This window comes from Sceloporus occidentalis, unplaced genomic scaffold, assembly GCF_023333645.1.
Source record: "Sceloporus occidentalis isolate IW3139 unplaced genomic scaffold, rSceOcc1.0.p SCAF_7, whole genome shotgun sequence".
NCBI classification, from domain to species: domain Eukaryota; kingdom Metazoa; phylum Chordata; class Lepidosauria; order Squamata; family Phrynosomatidae; genus Sceloporus; species Sceloporus occidentalis.
Genome location: NW_028316987.1, coordinates 25,338,882 through 25,358,244, shown reverse-complemented (window position 1 = coordinate 25,358,244; position 19,363 = coordinate 25,338,882). Strand labels below are relative to the sequence as shown.

General features: G+C 42.1%; 1 protein-coding gene across 1 annotated transcript in view; it reads right to left on the bottom strand.

Moving 5' to 3' along the window:
• COL15A1 (collagen type XV alpha 1 chain) overlaps positions 1 to 19,363 on the bottom strand; it is a 111,560-nt gene that overhangs the window by 48,217 nt on the left and 43,980 nt on the right. Inside the window, exons 15-22 of the mRNA XM_089532277.1 lie at positions 19,155 to 19,199; positions 16,862 to 16,906; positions 8,093 to 8,155; positions 7,747 to 7,782; positions 7,558 to 7,641; positions 4,301 to 4,366; positions 2,080 to 2,115; positions 16 to 78 (exon numbers count right to left, since the gene is read on the bottom strand). Of these exons, the coding sequence (XP_089388403.1) occupies positions 16 to 78; positions 2,080 to 2,115; positions 4,301 to 4,366; positions 7,558 to 7,641; positions 7,747 to 7,782; positions 8,093 to 8,155; positions 16,862 to 16,906; positions 19,155 to 19,199 (438 nt within the window). The remainder of the gene's footprint in view (positions 1 to 15; positions 79 to 2,079; positions 2,116 to 4,300; positions 4,367 to 7,557; positions 7,642 to 7,746; positions 7,783 to 8,092; positions 8,156 to 16,861; positions 16,907 to 19,154; positions 19,200 to 19,363) is intronic.

The following is a 19,363-nucleotide window of genomic DNA, read 5'->3' as shown; positions in this document are numbered from 1 at the left end:
CTGCTTCCTTCTTACCTGTTTTCCTTTCTGACCTGGTAAACCTGCTGACCCCGTATCTCCTTTGGGTCCTCTGGGGCCCTAGAGCAATACAGATATTCTATAAACAATAATATTACAGTTAAGACACTCATGCATATTGCAAAACTTAATTCAAATCTGAAATTTTAGGACAAACTAGATATGACAATAGAAATCAAGTGAACAGAACTGGGTCTTTTGTCAAATTTCTATATTGAAGAGGTGGTGGAATGATCTGAAGCAGTGCTTTTCAGGCTATCTGATGTGGATGACCAGGATCTCCCCCCCCCCCCCCCAATCATTCCAGGAACTGGTCCCATACCTGTGCCCAATGCCTATAGCTGTTTCTTTCTTTCTTGGAAACTCCAGACTGTCAACAAGTGGCTCATAGACAAGCATCAGTCCAGGGACTACTACTTTGAGTAGCACTAATTTAAAGAATAGCATGGAAAAGGTGACAACTGAATTCTTCCTTCCCAAGCCTCAACTTTCTAATGTTTTAGAACTTTTACAGATAAATATGGCACAAATAGATAAGCATTAGCAATGTTGTGGATCTTGGCACTCTGCTCTAGAAAAACATTTATGGAAATTAATGGGAATGGGATGAGGCTTCTACAACAATATGGCCTCACACCTTCATGTTATATGATACATTCCTTCAAATATTACTAGAACAGTGTGGCGAAAGTCAGATTATATCAGCTCCCATACAACATGGAAATCTACAGGGTGACCTTGAGCAAATTACAGTCCCAGAGGAAGACAAAGACAAAACCTCTGAAGAAATCTTGCCAAGAAAATAATCTGAAGGCACACAACAATAGCAACAACAGCAACAACAACAAACCAAAGTACAGAACATCTATATGGCACCTAACAAGCAGAAACTGAAGCTCTGAAATTTTTCTGTACATTAGTGGACCCGCTTCATATGTGCTCCAGGCACATGTATGTTTATAACCTAGGGGCATGGCCTCAGAGTGTCAGTGTTAGGTATCTGGACAGCAAGAAGATTGCCACTCCATCTCCAATATTTGCTGTGTAAATGGAAAATAAGTCCTGAACAGGCACCCAAAGCTAATCTCATGAATTCTGGGAATGTTAGAAGTGGATCATTTCAATTCACTGCATTTTATATGACATCCTCTTACAGTATTGTACAATCTTGACAACTTTAAATCAAAGTCATCTGGTTCCTTTCACACTATACAGTTAGAGTACAATGATTCCACTTTAACTGTCATGGTTATATCCTTATGGAATTCTGGAATTTGTAGCTTAGGGAGGCACTGGAGTTCTCTCACAGAGAATTTAAAATACCTCATGAAACTACACATCCCAGGATTCCATAACGATGGAGCCATGGTAGTTGAAATGAAATCAGAGTGCTATAATTGGGTAAAAGGACCTTGATTGTAAACCTAAGGATGTCATATGAGGAGAACACAATAATACTGTCAATCTGGTTAGAAGAGACATTGTTTATTCCCACCAAACATACTATTAGCCCAATTTAAATGGGCCTTTTTCGCCACACCCGTCACGTGCTAGGGGTTGGCCGTCCATACCGGCCTCACCCCTGGCACGTGATGGGGGCGTCAAAATGGCGGCGCCCTGTACATACGGGCACCACCATTTTGATGCGACAGACGCGTAGCGTCCCCATGTCACGTGGCGCTTGCGATGTCACGAATGCACCATTTGCGCGCTCAGGTGTCGCAAGCACAACGGAAAAACAGCCCACTTTTTGTGGGTTCTTTTTCCGCCACCAGGAAGCCTCACCATTTGGAGGCTGAGGCTTCCTGTCGGCGGAAATGGAGGCGGCGGCAGACTGCCCTTTTTGGGCAGTCTGTATCCCACCACTGATATCCTAATAGCTCTGCAGCATTCTGTCTTGTTTCACTCAGATGCGTATTATTTTCTCATTTAATTTTTTGGGGTGCTGTTTTCATTGCCCTGAGAGTCTGTGAGGCATTATATAAAATTTGCATCACACTAAAGGAGTTAACATTCATATGATTATTTACATGTTTACTATTTCAGAAACACAGTGCTTACAGGAAATCCTGGCAGGCCAGGCATACCATCTGGACCCTGTAAAATGCAAGAACAAAGCACATGAGCATATTTCAGTCTGGTTAAATGGAGCATGCAGTCTCTGAGCATCTGCTATTTGTGAATGCTATTTCATTCTGAATTGCATCAAAACATTAGATAACTTTAGTTGATGGCTATCTCATTAGCAATATTCAAGGCTTAATTTGAAACAGGGTTGGCTGGATGCAGATGCAGGATGCATTTTTCTTCCTACAAAGTAAGCTGAAGACAGGCTTCCAAAAACAGTCCCTTATGATGTCAGTGAAATAACTGCTTTTATGGGCACCTACAGTACTAATGTAATATGTAAACACACCGGCATGGACAACCACAGATATTTTTGCCACCCCATTATTCTTCCTGAATTCAGCTAAACAGAGTTTGCATGATAATGACCTGCATAATTGGCCACAGCCATGTGGTTGTGTACTATTAAACATTTCAGCAGTGCTGAACTCACTGAAAAAATAGTTCCCATGCCATTGTTGTAACATTTAAAACATTGTTTCTCAGGCTATTTGATGTGGAAAACCATCAATCACTTGTGCTCACTGGTTACAATCGTTTCTCTCTTTGAAATTAAACAGAAACTGGCAGATAATGGCTCATGGATCAGCATCAGTACCGATTTAAAGGACACTCCAGTTCAGCATATTCTCTCTTTCTTTCTTACTTTGTCATTACATTGTTTAATCTATTTTTTCATACTACAAAGCCTCACATATGGTCATGTAATATAAGTCCATTTACACTTGCCTTCACTTCTGCCTTTCCCTGTGTCTGTTTCAGATTGTTCAGCCCTGTCAATTACATCTCTTCTTTGTAAAATAGGTGGAAATGTATAAATATTCTAAGTACACAGCAGCAAGACACCAGATAAACTACAAATATTGTCAGATCAAGGAGGACAATTTCAGAGAATAAATAAGCCATCTTAACAATGATAGAAGTTTGATTTTCAAAGAGTAGGGGCAGGGGCAACAGTAAAGAAGTGGGGAGAATAGAGAGCTATTATAAACACTTTATTGGAAGGGGAAAAATAAAGAAGCCACAATAGGTATTGTCAAGAACACACAGTTTAATTAGCCATTTCTAAGAACAAAATCTTGGGGGAGGGGTGTGAATCAAAAGTCCAAAGACTTTAATTAAAACTGTTATTTTCAAAAATGGCAAAATCTCATTGCATAAGCGCAGCTGGGATCCAGGCTGCATACAGGTTGCATTCACCCAGCCATTGGCGAGTGCAATAACATCCAATTTTAAAATTAAACGTGCCTGTATCCCATTGGGGATAATGTTTAACTTTAATGTTAACTACCTATCATTTCTTTTGGTGCTATTCTACATGTTGGAAGCAGATAACTACTATAATTGGCCCTTCCCTTCCATGGGGGTTTGGTTCTGGGTCCTCCCATGGATGGAGAAAAACACAGGAGCTCAAGCCCATATTAGTCAATGGGTGGTGATGTGAGCATGCCTGTGTCAGCATGCCCAGAGGTGAGCACCACTATTGGCTAATATGAGGGTGGATGATCCGTGGGAACTCCAATCCATGAGTGGCTAGCCCGCCAGTACGATGGGCTCACTGTATTGGAAATAACAGAATGCAAGTATAAGCTACAGTCCAAGGCTACACTAGAGAAAGAGAACATTTTCCTCCTCCTCTTGCATCCTACTTACCATAAAAATCTTCTCTGGAGGGCTAGAAAATTCTCCAGAACAAGGTTTTGATGCTGAAGAGGACTGCAGGAAGGAGGGACTCATAACCCTGGTGCTATCATGAGTGTCATATTAGATTTAGACAGTAATAAATCAGGGATCCAGGATAATGTGGTGATTTCAGTGCTGGATTAGGATTTAGAGAGAGCAGGGCTTGAAACCCCACTCAGTCCAGGAAACCCATTGGGTGACCTTGGGCAAATTACATTCTCTCACCCTAAAAGCAAGGCAATGTCAAAACTCCTCTGAATAAAACTTGCAAGAAAACCCTAGGATAGAGTCACCATAAATTGAGACTCAACTCAAAGGCACATAACAACAAATAATTCAGGAATGCACTTTTACATATTTCCGTGAAGTTCAAAGAAGTTAGTCAAAACAGCATATTAATAATTGGGGATAACAGAAAAGGCATCAGAGAGATAAGTAAACCAAAATATGATTTTATTTAAGAGATACTCACTGGAAGCCCAAAAAGTCCTTTGATTTCAGAAAAGTTGAAATTTACATCTGAAGCATTGATGAAAGACTGAAAAAGTAAGGATATAGAAAAAGTAAACTGTCGCTGATTCATTGTTGTAATACAATCCTCAGATATTTCTAGAACTGCCCAGGCAGCATGACTATTCCTACTCACTATATCTAAATCAGAGAATGGTAGATGGATTCTTAGAAGCAAACAATGGAGATTATCATGAGGGTAAAAAGTGGAATTTTAACAAGATAAAAATCATTTTGGCCAGTACTTGTCATACAATGTCCTGTTTGTCCTGCTGCTACCTTGCATTCAGTTCATTACTGTTGTGCATTATTGTTGTGCGTTACTGTTTTCATGATGGGCAAAGTCTGTCAATATGCCCTCAATGGTGCTGCTACTCCATAACTTCATTGGTGTGGTAGGACCCTTCAAGGTCAGGTCTGCTTCCCACACAGTCACGTGTTGCAAGTGGGTGGTGATTCTACTCCTCTACTCTTCTCCCCCCTCACAGCAATCATAGGTGCCAACACGTCCCTAAGCCAGCTGCTGTTAGCTGTTTGGAAAGATGATCTTTGTCTGGGAATTGACAGGAGGAGAGTGTCCCTGCTGGTGCTTTTGAACTTCTCAGCCACATTTGATACAATTGACCATGGTATCCTTCTGGAACACCTGGGGGATTTAGAAATTGGGGGCATTGTGCATCAGTGCTTCCAGGCCTATATCTCAGGCAGGTTCCAGATGGTGATGCTTGGGTATAGCTGCTCCTCAAAAAAGGAGCTGTTGTTACCAACACTGCTCTTTATGAAAATTTGGTATAAATGATATCCCATATGACCCCTAGATGAACCCTGGCTGCCTGTCCGGTATGAAGAGCTAAGCGAAAAGACATGTATACACCACACCTAAAGGTGAAGTCATCTTCAGTAATTTTGTCACTCCAGATAGTCTAGGGCATTGCAGATGAGATTATCATTTTGCCCATGCAATCAGGAGCTGCAATGTTTGCCTTCCCAGAGTTGCTTACCCCCTCACCAAGTCTGTTGTCAGTAGATTAAGACCACTAAGACAATCAAACCCAGTCATCCAGGTGTTAGCCCAGTAATTAAACACCTTTGCCCCTGTAAAAGACCCAGACTTTTACAAGTTGTGTCTGCCATCTGAGAGGTCTCTCTGTTCCACGTCATTCAAACCTTTGAGTTGGACACCAGCAATTCTGTTCAAACCCACGTTGCGGAACGGACTTGTCCCATGGCCATTCTTCCCATCCAATTCCCGGAGGTGAGTCTATACTCTGGTAAGTATCACCTTAGTGACGCCTAGAATTCTATTCCACGCTAACCTCTGATTTTCCTGAGCCTTGTATGAGTGAGTGCGTGTTAGTAAATTGTGTGTGTTTGTCCCTTATTAATAAATTGAACATTAATTAGAACAGTCTGCTTTGCTCCATTTCTTGGATTCCCTGGTTTCCCTGGTTTTCTCCATATACATAAGGGGAGACAACCTCACAGGGCTGTCGTAGTAAGCCCCCTCTCGCATCATTGAGCTAATAACAATAATAATAAATTCCCCTAATAAGACCCTTAGCTACACTGTTATATCACATACCACAAAATGTCATTCTATCCTCAATGCTATTCAAAATCTACATGAAACCGCTGGGAGAGATCATTAGAGGCATGGGGCAGGATGGAGGTGCTTACTGTCAAGGTTCCTAATCTAGGTTTGGAGGTGTGTCAACCATCTTGGATGGAGTTACACTGTATTCATAGCCTGGGCGTGCTTCTGGATCCTCCACGGCCCCAATCCAGCTTTTTGCTGGCCCAAAAGGGAGTGGCAAATTGCCGCTTCTTTTTGAGTTGGCAAAAAGCCAGCTTTTCCCACCTCACTGCAGCTTTATGACTCTCCTGAAGTGTGCGATGTGTAAATGCTATGCCACCAGAGCGCCCGGATGCCAGCCCACATGTGGGCCAGCAGACAGTGTGACACCAGCTTCTGGGCAGCTTCAGAGCATGCGGCATCAAAAGGGAAGTCTGTTTCGCCCCTATATTTTCTCTAGACTAGATTATTTAAATAATCCCTAGACTGTGGAACAACCTGCTGGAGGAGATTTGACAGCTGAATATGCTGTCTGAATTTAAAACAGAATTAAAGAACAATCTCTTCCAGCAGGCCTATTAAACCAAATTAAAACAATCAATCCATAGTTTAAAATTCACAGTTTAAAAATAATCTAAATAAACAAATTATTATTTAAAAATAATTATTATTTAAAAATAATCTAAACTGTGAATTTTAAACTATGGATTGATTGTTTTAATTTGGTTTTTTAAATACTGGTTTTATTTGTTCTTTTAAACTGATGTGAGCTTTTAACTGATGAGTGTTTTTAATTGATCTTACGTGTTATTTTTTGTGGGTTTTTCGGGATTTGTGGCCATGTTCTAGAAGATTTTCTTCTTGACGTTTTGCCAGCATCTTTGGCTGGCATATTCAGAGAATGCTTGCCTGGAAAAGTTGGGTATATATATATACTGTCTGAGCCTGGGAATGCAGGAGTGATTTGCATGTATATTGTTCAGTTGCTGGGAGGCTAATGCAAAAGAGGATTAATGTCTGCTAATTGGTGATCATTCTCTGAAGATGCTAGCCACAGATGCTGGCCACATAGCCTAAAAAACTCACAAAAAACTATGGATGCCGGCCATGAAAGCCTTCGACTCCACGATGTTATGTGTTGTATGTTATATGTTAATTTGTTGCTGTCCCCTTCCTCGATGCATGGAGAGAAGTGGGTAAGAAATAACAACTACTACAACAACAATAATATCTGGTGTGGAGCAGACCTGACAAGTATCTTAAAGTGGAAACTGCCTATTTGGACTTTTATTTGACCCAGATTTCCCAGCTGGACAACAATATCAGCAGCTCTCACACAAAGTTACAAAAGGTAACAAATGGTGCAGCAAAATAACAATGGCCTGTTACAGACTGCCAGAATAAAGCTGCTTCGGGTCTCTTTGGAGGTATGCTATTTAAATGACGCATGGGTCCTAAGAGTCCGGAGGTCGCACCAAAGCCACACTCCATTCCTAAGCACTGGAGTGCAGTTTTGGTGCAGCTTCCGGATTCTTAGGATGCATGCATCATTTAAACAGCATACCTCCAAAGAGACCCAAAGCAGCTTTATTTTGGCAGTCTGTAACAGGCCAATATATCCTTAGCACTAGCTAAAAGATACTTACCCCTGGAACAGCTATAACAGGACCTGGTGGTCCAGGTGGCCCTGGTGGGCCCACAACACTAGCACCATCTTGTCCAGTTTCACCCTATTGCAACAGAAGAACATTTTTATTCTTGAAATGGCTGTTTCTGTATTACTGAGATCCAAATGAATATTCAGTGATAATAAATGTCTTTACATTACTTCTTACCTGGGGACCTGGGTCACCTTTATCTCCTTTGGGACCCTGAATTGAAAGCCAGCATTAATTGCAGGAAAGGAACACACTGATTTCAGGAAACATATCAAGATTAACATAGACTGCCCATATTGAAATCCTTCACTTTTCACACTAAATCTTTATTCTCCAGAAACACCAGTATCTATATGTGTTGTAAAATGTAACAATGGATATACTCAACATTCTCCCTTTGAATTTTGCTGTCCATCCCTCACTGAAATGCCTGTACCCAGTTCCACCCCTATTCCCGAGCTAAATTGCAACAGTGCTACAGTTTTAAATGATGTATAAAGAATGAATGCCTTTGCAGACGTACTTCATCGCCAGGGCGGCCAGCAACACCAGGAAATCCTGGCCTTCCTTCTGGACCTTGTTCTCCCTAGTCAAACAACAAACGAACAAACAAAAACCCAGATATTAACAACATTGTCCTCAGATTTATTTTAACACTCTACATGCAAAATTCTACTTTTGCAACTTAAAATAAAAAAGCTCAGGAGTCTCTGTGAATTCAGACCAAACCTGTAGAACAGACCTGATGCCTATACCATCTGTGGGTTTCCTAATACCCATGACTAACTAGGAAGCAAGGTTTGTGGGTACATCCTAAAAAGGTAAATATACCCAATATTGACTATTTTTCACCTCTATAAAATCAATATTCAAAGAAACTCCTGTTGCCATAGTGTCCCAAGCCCCATCCTGCCATTTTTGAGAACCTCCATGCGTCTTATTTGGTGACCTTTAGCTTTTCCTGCAATAATACCTCTCTGTTAGAGGTAGCAACATTAGCATGCCTATACTTATGAGTTATTAGTGCGCATGTTTAAGAGTTAAAGCATAGCATGTATGCAAATTCTGTTCAGCCACACCCTCTCTTCCCATATCAGTTAGTCTATAGTTTGCAACACATCTGTTTGTCTTCCACTCTGTAGTCTGCAGCTCTTTCTCCTCCATGTTACAGATGCTGTGCAACTCATGAGAAGATAGGGCAGAAGGACACCCCACTCACATGGTGGTTGCCTCCAAGGACCCACACTATGTGATCAGGGGATCCTTCTACACTCCACGGGCAGCACGGATGCAGCCAGGGAGAAACACATATTACATTTAAGTTTAAAGGTCTTCATCGTCTGTGAAAATGACATATAAAGTTTGCTGCAAGAAATATGGTTAAGATAACTTGTCACCAATCTATTCATGAGTGATGTGGCAGATTCGAGCATGATCTAAAAGCTACAGCATCTTTGTTTAAACCTCAGCTCATCAATGTTTCCATATTTTGAATTAAGTGCAGTAACATACATTGTTATGGGTGGCCCCTGTATCACCATGCCCTTCAACATTTCACAGATGGAAACTGGGACACACATGGACAAGCAACATTAGTGTGGTTAGGTTGGCAAAAATTATTAATAAGGAAGAACATACAAGCTAGAAGCAGTTTGCTTTTGCCTGAACCTTCTGGAAAGGGTAAGATTCTGCCCGCACATTGACTCTCCCCCCTCACTGAATTGATTGCAAACTACGTTTGCATTTTGAACTCACTTTGCATGTACACAGAACATAAAGGGAGGGGAGGAGGATACAGAAACTGAGACAGCAACTAAAAAGTGGTATGACAAGATAATTAATTGGAATTGTTCCTGCCAAACCTGGATAGGTGGAGGATTGCCCAAAGAACAAAAAGACATAACTGCAACACTGAAGCATGAGCTTTGATAGAACTGTAAGGTGGCACCACTCCCTCTTTTTCTCTCCCTCCCTTAGAGAGACCTACTCTGGAGCAGTGCAATGATTAAATGCTGGCACTATAGCCACAAGGTTGTGAGTTTGATCCCAGGGCTCCAAGGTTGATTCAGACTTCCATCCTTTTGTAGGTTGGTAAAATGAATACTCAACTTGTTAGGGGCAACTGGCTTACTATTGCTATTGCTTCCAGCTGAAGGAACTAACTATTCAATTGCTGACTATTCTCTGTATGTCTCTCCTTGCCCTCCATTGCCTGCTGACAGGTTTCCCTGTATTGTGAGAAGGCAAGCTTCTCAAAGCACACAAATGGAATGCTGTCAGTGACTCTGAGGCAGGCGGTTGGTTGGTGGGGGCAAGGTGGATAATGAGTGGAGACTGCAGTGAGATTGGCTGAGATGCTGCCCAGGAGTACCAGGCTATCAGACAAAACAGTGAGGTCAGAGGAAATGAATGTGTTTGCTTCATGCTATAATTTTCCCCTATTAGACAATGACTGGAAACAATCTAAAGGGCAGCTTATACAACATGGGCTTAATGGAGGGTCGGAGTGTTTCCATATCAAGGATGTGGCTGCCATTTTTGCATAATTTGGGAATTTTCCAAGCAATATTTTTCTCCCTTATCTCCAACCAGAGAAGTCACAGAGGCTATTTTATCAGTGTAGCCATTGTGTATCCGTGCCCATTCCCAGCATATCTGAAATAAAAGTGGTTGCTCTGGGCCAAATAATGTTGCCTATCACTTTAGAATAACTTTATCTACCCCCCGTTTTTTGTGTGTGTGTGTGTGTGTGTGTGTGTGTGTGTGTGTGTGTGTGTATGACACACTCCCTGATGTGTAGTGGAGTCTCCTCCTTTGGAGCTTTTTAAACAAAGACTGGATGGTGATCTGTTGCCACCAAGCTATTCATGAGTGATGAGTGCTTTAATGGCAGGGGGTTGGACTGGATGGCCCTTGAGGTCTCTTCCGGCTCTATGATTCTATGTGGTCTGCCAAGAGCCTACATTGTTGATAGGCCAAGCAACACCTCAAGTTTAAAAGGTTATCTCATAGAAAAGGAATCTTCCTTTCTACATTCACAACTTTTGAAATGACTTATCTGGCTTGGCAGAATGTCATTTAAGCTAGATGCAGAGTAAGGAAACTACTCTCCCTTTTGCACTGCAAAGATCAGAAAGCTTGCCAATAATACTTCTCTACTCTCCAACTACTTCCTGATGCTCAAGTGCTTCTTGACTGTGAGGGAGCATAAGTAAGTGATGAAAGCCTAGTCCGGCATCGGAAAGCTGCATGTGATGTATCCACCTGCTCTGCCTCACCAGAGAGGTGAAAAACTTCAATGACAAAGATGGCTTGATCACAAATCATTCTGTAACTTGACCTGGATCATGGGACACAACTCAAAAGTGCTAAATGAGTACATAGAGAAGAAATATGACATGTGAAGAGGACATTTAACATTTCAAATCAGCTTTCATCAGCTGTTATTGTACTGACAATTTTCAAAACAACATGTGTTTCAGAATTTGTCTCATGCAGCTTGTCAGAGATTCAAAAATAGAGAGAGATGCTAGAGCTTAGAAGAAAGTATATTTCTGCATTCTGTTGTTTTCTAATTTACAGCAAGCAAAAGCTGTTATTTCATAGAACATTTCACTAATTAAGAGAATGTGACTAACAATAGCATCATTTTAGCTTTTATATTGGCTAAACTCCAGATGTTTAATGGGTAATTTAAGTATTTTCAAAATGTGTAATGGAAAGCCAGCATGGTGGGATGGTTTGAGCACCAGACTATGACTCTGGAGACCAGGTTCAAATCTCCACACAGCCATGGAAACCCACTGGATGATCTTGGGCAAGTTACATTCCCTCAGCCTCAGATGAAAGCAAAGGCAAACCCCCTCTACACAAATTTTGCCAAGAGAACTCTGTGGTACATTCACCTTACAGTAACCATAAGGTGAAGACAACTTGAAGGCAATATGATGTACTTTAACCACTACAACATAACCCATAGCTGTGCCTGCAAATAAATTTAAATGAGACAGCAGCATCACCTGCTCTTGCCTGAATAGTCTGGATAGACTTGACAACAGACCCCCCCCCCCCCCCCGCAGCTGAAAATACTGAAGTTTAATGCCAGGCCAGTAAATGGAAGAATTTCTTTGATCTAGGACCTGATCATAAAATCACAGAATCATAAAATCATAGAATCATAGAGTTGGAAGAGACCACAAGGGCCAGCCAGTCAAACCTGCTGCCATGCAGGAAATCTCAATCAAAGCATCCCCGACAGATGGCCATCCAGCTTCTGCTTAAAGACCTCCAAAGAAGGAGACTCCACCACTCTCCGAGGGAGTGTGTTCCACTGTCAAACAGCCCTTACAGTCAGGAAGTTCCTCCTAATGCTAAGCTGGAATCTCTTTTCCTGGAGCTTGCATCCATTGTTCCAGGTCCTAGTCTCTGGAGCAGCAGAAAACAAGCTTGCTCCCTCCTCAATATGACATCCCTTCAAATATTTAAACAGGGCTCTCATATCATCTCTTAACCTTCTCTTCTCCAGGCTGAATATCCCAGCTCCATAAGTCGTTCCTCATAGGTCATGGTTTCCAGACACTTCACTGATCCTGAACATGGAGTCCTAGGGGAGCAGGGAGGTAGAGTTGCAACCGTCTATGGCAGTGGTACTCAAACGTTTTACCCTTCAGCCCCCCCAATATGTGACGTTGCACCCCCTCAAAGTGGTATATGAATAAAATATTTTATTTTGTGTGCATAATGTCATTTGTACAGTCATAGATATCCATACTTTAACATTTTATAAGAAAATAACATTGTACAAATTAGAACAGAATTATTGAAGTAAATTCAATATTTAACTCAATGCATATGTAAATTTTACACATAAAAAGTTTGGGAAGAGGAGGGGGAGGAGGGGGAGGGATCATGGCCTCCAAGTCTCATTCTCCCTTTGAGCAACTCTCACACACCCCGGTGGCCCTGGCCCATCCTATGAAGTATGAATGTGTCTATTTAACAGTGGGTGGCCAGGATAGAACAGGAATTCTGTTGCTGTACTGCCTACCCTGCTGCTCAACACTCTCCCTTCCTGAGCTGACTGAGTTGGAGTCCCCTCAGTTGGTTGGCTGAGGGACTTCAATATCCATGCAGAGACTGCTCTGTCAGGAACAGCTCAGGACTACATGTCTTCCATGACAACCATGGGTCTGTCCCAAGTAGTATTTGGTGCTACCCATGCTGCAGGACAAGCTAGTTTTCTGTGTGGGACGGAATGGTGGTGATCTGAGTGTGGAAGAACTTTCAGTAGATCTATTGCAGGGGTCCTCAAACTCCAGCCCTCCAGATGTTTTGGACTTCATCTCCCAGAAGCCTCAGCCAATCACCGCCCACATGCAAATTTCCATTCTACCTCATAATGCCCTCCCTGGCACCTTGGCCAATGATCTGGGATTCTGGGAGCTGAAGTCAAAACATCTGGAGGGCCGGAGTTTGAGGACCCCTGATCTATTGTCATGGACAGATCACCAACTCTGCACTGAGTTTACTGGAACTCAGAGCCTCTGCAGGGGTGGGGATGCGAGACAATCAAAATGATCCACCCCAGGATCCAAAGGATCCTGTTGAAGCCTTTGGTGACCTCTGGAATAGGGACATGGCCAGGGCAGTGGATACAATGCTCCTGAGTGTTTCCTCCTATAGAGTGAAGCCAAGTGAGCACCCTGGTTCACCAGGGAACTGATGGTGATGAAATGAATGGGGCAGAGACTAGAACGATGATGGCAGAAGACTCAGATCAAGTCTGACTGAACATGGATTAGAGTTCACTGGAAAGTCTATGACATATTGATGGTGGCACTGAAGAAATCCTTCTTCACAGTGTGGTCCAGTTGAGCTGTTTCAAGTGGTATGAGGTCTTTTGCATTCTGTCCTGCAACAGCAGTATACAAACTACTTGGCAGCCTGTTGTGAAGAGTTTGTACAGCATTTTGTGGATAAAATTGCTCAAATCCACTCTGACCTGGATGCTATGGTTGATACAGGTCTGGTGAATGCAACCTTGGCCTCTGCTTCTCCAGTGTTATTGAATGTGGGCCAAAACAGATGGCCCTAAAGGGGCTGTGGTATACCGCCCCTTTGTGCACCGGATCAGGGCTGTGGCAAACACACGCCATGCCCCTGATTCCAATCCAAAAAGAAGTGGCAAAATGCTGATCCTTTTGGGGGTGGAAAAATGGTGCCCTTGCCACCACAGATTTTCAGTTTCGCCACTAAAATGTCATGAAACCCCCACATGGGCGGTCAGCTGTGCGGCTTCCCGGTGGCATGGGGGCAGCATCAGGGTGGGCAGCATCTAAATGCTGTGCTCAGATGCCACCTCCCCAATCCGGCTCTTACTACCAGTCTGTTTTGCCCCTCAATTTTAGTTTGTGCAACCTGAGGATGTAGACAGGATCCTTGAAGATGTGAGAGCCATCTCACATGCCTGTTTTAAATCGGTCAGCTCTTCTGGCACAGCTCTTAATCTAATCTGTGTTTCCTTTGATTTTAAATTAATTATCATAATTCTATCCTGTGCTTCTCCAAATCTTGCCATAAGATAACAATTCCCTTCGAATTAACAGAGATCTCCTGTTCATGTTTATGAGTAACAGCTGTTCTGAACTGACATCATGATTGCTTTGAACAGTTTTTCATAAAACTCTTTAAAACTGTTTACTTGTTATGCTATCTGTAATCTTCAAAAGTCCATCTGGTGTTCTAGACTTCTATTACTTTCTACAATGCATTTGTTCAAATCTAAAATCTAATTAGACATCTCAGATATTGAAACTTAAGATGTGGCATGATGCTGCCTGCTGTTTAGGGATGGAGTGGGGGCAGAGTCATTGTGGCCGGCATGTGGTCACCGTGCCCCCACTCTGCCCACACACAGGCTCTTTCCACCGGTCTGCAGAAGCTCTTCGTTGCAGTAAAATATTTATAAACAAGAGACAGCAACATTTACACAATTCAACATAATGCTCTGTCATCAACCAACATCCACCTAACTCATAGTGTTATAAATTTATCAGATAATCATCATCACTTTTACAGTTTATGGCTATATATTTCTTCCTGATTTGTTTGGCCACTAGGGCATACAAGGCTACTCTCCAGGTCACATATTTGTCATGGTCTACAAGGAGATGAGAAACTATTTCTAGTGGACTCTGACAAGGGCTAATTCTAGTTAGGGGTGTCACAAAACTTTCCCTTGGTTCTCTATACAATGGGCAAAACAATATATAGTGGACAAGGTCCTTTATTTCCGGGCATCCATATATACAAGTACGATCCTTTATTGGGATGCCCTTCTACCTGTCATGCATCTACAATGACTGTGTAGTTTTGAACTGTTGTGACACAACTCCATGCTGAAGTTTTATCAGCTTCCTCTGAGTCCGCATTTCCCCTTTAACACATTGCATGCACCTAAGACATTTTACAGCCTGGGGCAAAACTTCACTGATAGAAGAAGCTTCTGTCTAGCTGACATTAGGGCATAAGCCCCAAATAAAAATTCAGAATCCCTTTACAAGCAAATATTAGAAATCTGGTGAAAGCATTCAGATGTGTTGTCCCCTTCATTATTGCCTTTATGCATCTTTCTTGAAGATCCTAACTTTATATACTGTGATAAACTAAAACAGTGTTTAAGGCTAGAGACAAATGGAACTCTTTAGAATCTAATATTTGTTCTACAGGGGCAAGCCCATTCAAAAAGAACATATTTTAGAGAGAATAGATTAAAGAAGAAGCATACAGTGCACCCACGCTATTAACTGTTAACTGAGAAAGCATTTGGGCAAAACAAAGGTTTGAAAGTAGTTTGGGAGACAAATCTTAACACAAAAGTTTCAGATAAAGCTTGGCACAGCATTTGGTCACTTCTCCATACAGCTCAATTTTTGCCCTTCCTAAGAGAAGTATTATAACATCTGTACACAGGTGGCATCTTTATAGTGTTAAATTGCATCATATTAATAATGCTTTGTCTGAGAGATGCTAGTGAAGATGTGGAAGCAAAGAGTCTCCAGAAAGTATGTGGATTCATTGCTCTAAGGTCATATCATTTTCAAATGAGATCCTTTCCTGGATTAGTCAATGATAAAGTAAGATACACTGTTTTGAGACACGTTATTAATTCTGTTGACCATTGATGGAGCAATACAGATTTACCACTGAAGCAATTAATTTCTATAATGCTAGGTGCCACTTGAGCTTAGAAACTGAGTTGTTCAAGGCATGGAAATTAGTGGAGGATCTACCAATTAGGAGGGCTTCCATAGCAGAAAACTAGCGCGGCGGAATGAAGGAACTGAAGAGGAGCGGGCCACCAGGGGCTTTATATATGGGATGGGCGGGGCTACCGCCAAAAAGTTGCAAAGAGGCTGCAGAAGGTTACATGACTTTCTGCCCAGAGATTCTAGAAGTTTCCGAGTTTGCTGCGCATGCGCAGAAATAACCCATTTGTGTGATTCGCAGAGACCACGAAGAAGAAATTAACTTCCCATGCTTGGCTAAACAGAGGAGAAATAAAAAAGGACACCTTTATTGACCACTGGTCCTCATTCATCAATTACATTATAGATCATCTCTCTATGTGAGGTTCACCATCATCTCATCTAAAACTGTGAAATAACAGACTTTGTTGTAAACATATAGGCCCTTGCTAAAAACCACTTTCTCATGTTTCCTCAACACATATGGATCAAGAGGACAGCTAACAACAGAATGTCAACTAGAGAGTACGGCAGCCTAGGACATCTGAAAACAGTCAACATAACTCAGCAGTATCTATGGTAACATTTCCTACCTCCTAGTGATGGCCTCCATCTCTCTTGGGAGACATTAAAGAAAAAGGGATAATGACCAAGAAGTAAGCAAGCAGACTTCATTTTCCAACCACATACTCAGAAAGAGACCTCTGCTCCCTTTACAGAGCACATCAGGAAAGCAGAGTGACCTGCCTGATGACCATGTCACTTTGTTTTTCACACTGTGCACTGGAGGAGGAGTCTGCTTATCTCAGAATACAGCATGGAAATGGGTTGTGGTATCTGTTCATGCTCTGGCCCCACCCAAAGCCATTATGTGGATCTGTACCACTTTCCCCTGAAGGAACGTGGACTTCTGGAGTTGATATGCTCCTAATGTGTCCTCAAATGATCAGACATTCCATCTAGGTTTTTAATGTTTGTCCAATACAAAATATTAGCCCTTATTTGAATGATTTCAGTGTATAAATAATATTTAATTAAAGTCTGACCTTTAAACCAGGGACACCTTGTACTCCAGGGTCACCCTTTTCTCCCTGAAAAACAAAAATATGAAGCATTTTTATACTGAGAGTTAACATTTTAAAGAACAAGCTTAATTTAATAAAGATGAAGATTATACAGTTAGTCCTCCATATTTGTGGGTTTGCCTTTTGCATATTTGATTATTCACAGACTATTTGCTGCTACCACTGTTATGGTCATATGGCATTTTTAAGAAGGACTGCAAGGCTTGCAACACTGAGGAACTACAAACATGCATCAAGGCTTGTAGGTTTCTATTTAAAATGGCATAGGGCAGCAGCAGAGATGACACCAAACTCCACTAGCCATCATTTTTTGCCTTGTGAAAGAACCATGCCAATCAAAAGCATCCATGGTGGGTTAAAACTGTGGAGTATATTTATTTTTTGTATGTTAAATATGATTGGGGGGGGGGTGATAAAGTTTTTTTGTTTTCACAGGGATTCTGCATCCTAACCCCAGCAAATGTGGAAGGCTTACTGTAAATAATTAATAGTTCAACAAAAACCATTCTAAACAATCTTCTATGTTTGCATGCAATAGCAAGAGCTTATAATGAAGGAATGCAAGATGGGTAGGTTAGCCAGCCCATTTTGCACTCCCCCCCTCCCAAACCTTAGGGTGATTCTGAGGACGGAGCAACCTTATTTTCTGCAGCTCCAGAGAACTGAATTCAGAGCAGTGGATTCAAACTAAAGGAAAAGAGATTCCACCTAAACAGTAAGAAGAAACTTCTGACAGTGAGAGCTGTTTGACAGTGGAATATGCTCCCTTGGAGTGTGGTGGAGTCTCCTTCTTAATGAGGCTTTTAAACAGAGGCTGGATGGCCATCTATCAGGAATGCTTTGGTTGTGTCTTCCTGCATGATGGGGAGTTGGATTGGATGGCCCTTTTGGTCTCATCCAGCTCTATGATCCTATGATTCTCCACTGAAAATGCTGAAAAAAGCACTCAGGGAATTCAAATTATTTCCCCATTTTTCTACCCCAAAGTATCATCAGTGAATGAGGTGATGCCCCCGAAACTGTGCTCAGCTTGTTATGCAACTTTGACCATGCAGAGGCTGTGCAGACCGGCAAAACAAGCCGGCCTGGGGGCGGAATTAGAGCATAGCATCCATATGATGCATGCCCCAGCTCTGCCCCCAGGCCAGCATGACACCGCACACCACACCACATGGCACGCACAACACGATGCAGCACTGAAGGAGCACCATAAAGCCGCGGCACCACATCTATTGCGCCCTTTGCAGGGCGCATAAAGAAGCCACTTTTTGTGGCTCCTTTTTACGCACTACAAAGCCAAGATCAGGCATGGATTTGTTTAGGAACCACCCCGATCTGGTTGTGAAAGGGAAAGCTGGAGGCCGCCCCTTAGGAGCAGTCTGCATAGCCCCGTAGTCAGGCTAGGTTAGGTCTTGTGGCCCCGGCACTCTTATGACAAAGTATGACATCCAGTCTGTCTTCAGGCTTCTGCCTGTATACCCACAAAAATTCTTCTGCTCAGTTTCAAATTCCTAAACAAATCCATGCATGTGCAGCATTTGATTACATTTGCAGCCTTAGAAAATTGAAGTTCTTTTCTGGAGTGGGGCCTAAAGGAGTAAGGCAGGAATACAGGTGGTAACTAATTATGTAGATGACTTTCTTTTTAGCAGCAGATATCAGCACACACCATTGGCTTTCCGATCCTTAGCCAACAAGCTTGGCATCCCTCTGGCCTGGGATAAAAGGCAAAGGCCTGTCACTTGACTCAGTAACTTTGGCATACAATTACCCTCTGTCTGGAGTGTGCCCTATCTACCTTAAAAAAAAAAACAACTAGCAAAGTTCTAGGGCTTGATAAATGAAGCTTTTGGGGCCAAGAAGCAGACCCTTCAGGAGTGGCAAATGCTGTAGAGGCACTTCAACTTCATTTGCAGGGTAGAATCCCCAGGTAGTGGCACTCCCATTTTCTAAGAACATACCACAGCTTTTCCTGATTATGCACTCAAAGGCTTCACTATCACAGGCTGATTTTCATTTGGAATTCTTTGGTACGCTCCATTAGCCATTGTATGTTTGCAATGTGGGACCTAGTGCCTCTTCCTTTTCTAATTCAAAAAAGATGTTGACAAGCTGGATTTCTAGCATCATTGTACAGTATTCTCTAAAGAGTCGACTTCTTGTGATGTGGTCAAAGACCGACAGCCTCAAGTCCAAAACACACTGCAGAAATAATCCAGTTTGAGACACAGATAGGTTTATTTTACCTATTTACCTTTGGTCCCTTTGGTCCTTGTAGGCCCATCTCTCCAGCTGGACCCTAAAATAAAAACATTACATATCAAAATAGATACGTTATTGTTATATTTACAGCCTCGGTGAGGCCAGCTTTCACAAAGTTCAGAAGGCATAACCCCAAACCTAGGTTTTTGGAGGGTGTGAGTATATGAGGGTCAGCCTGGCTTAGTGGTTTGAGAGTTAGAC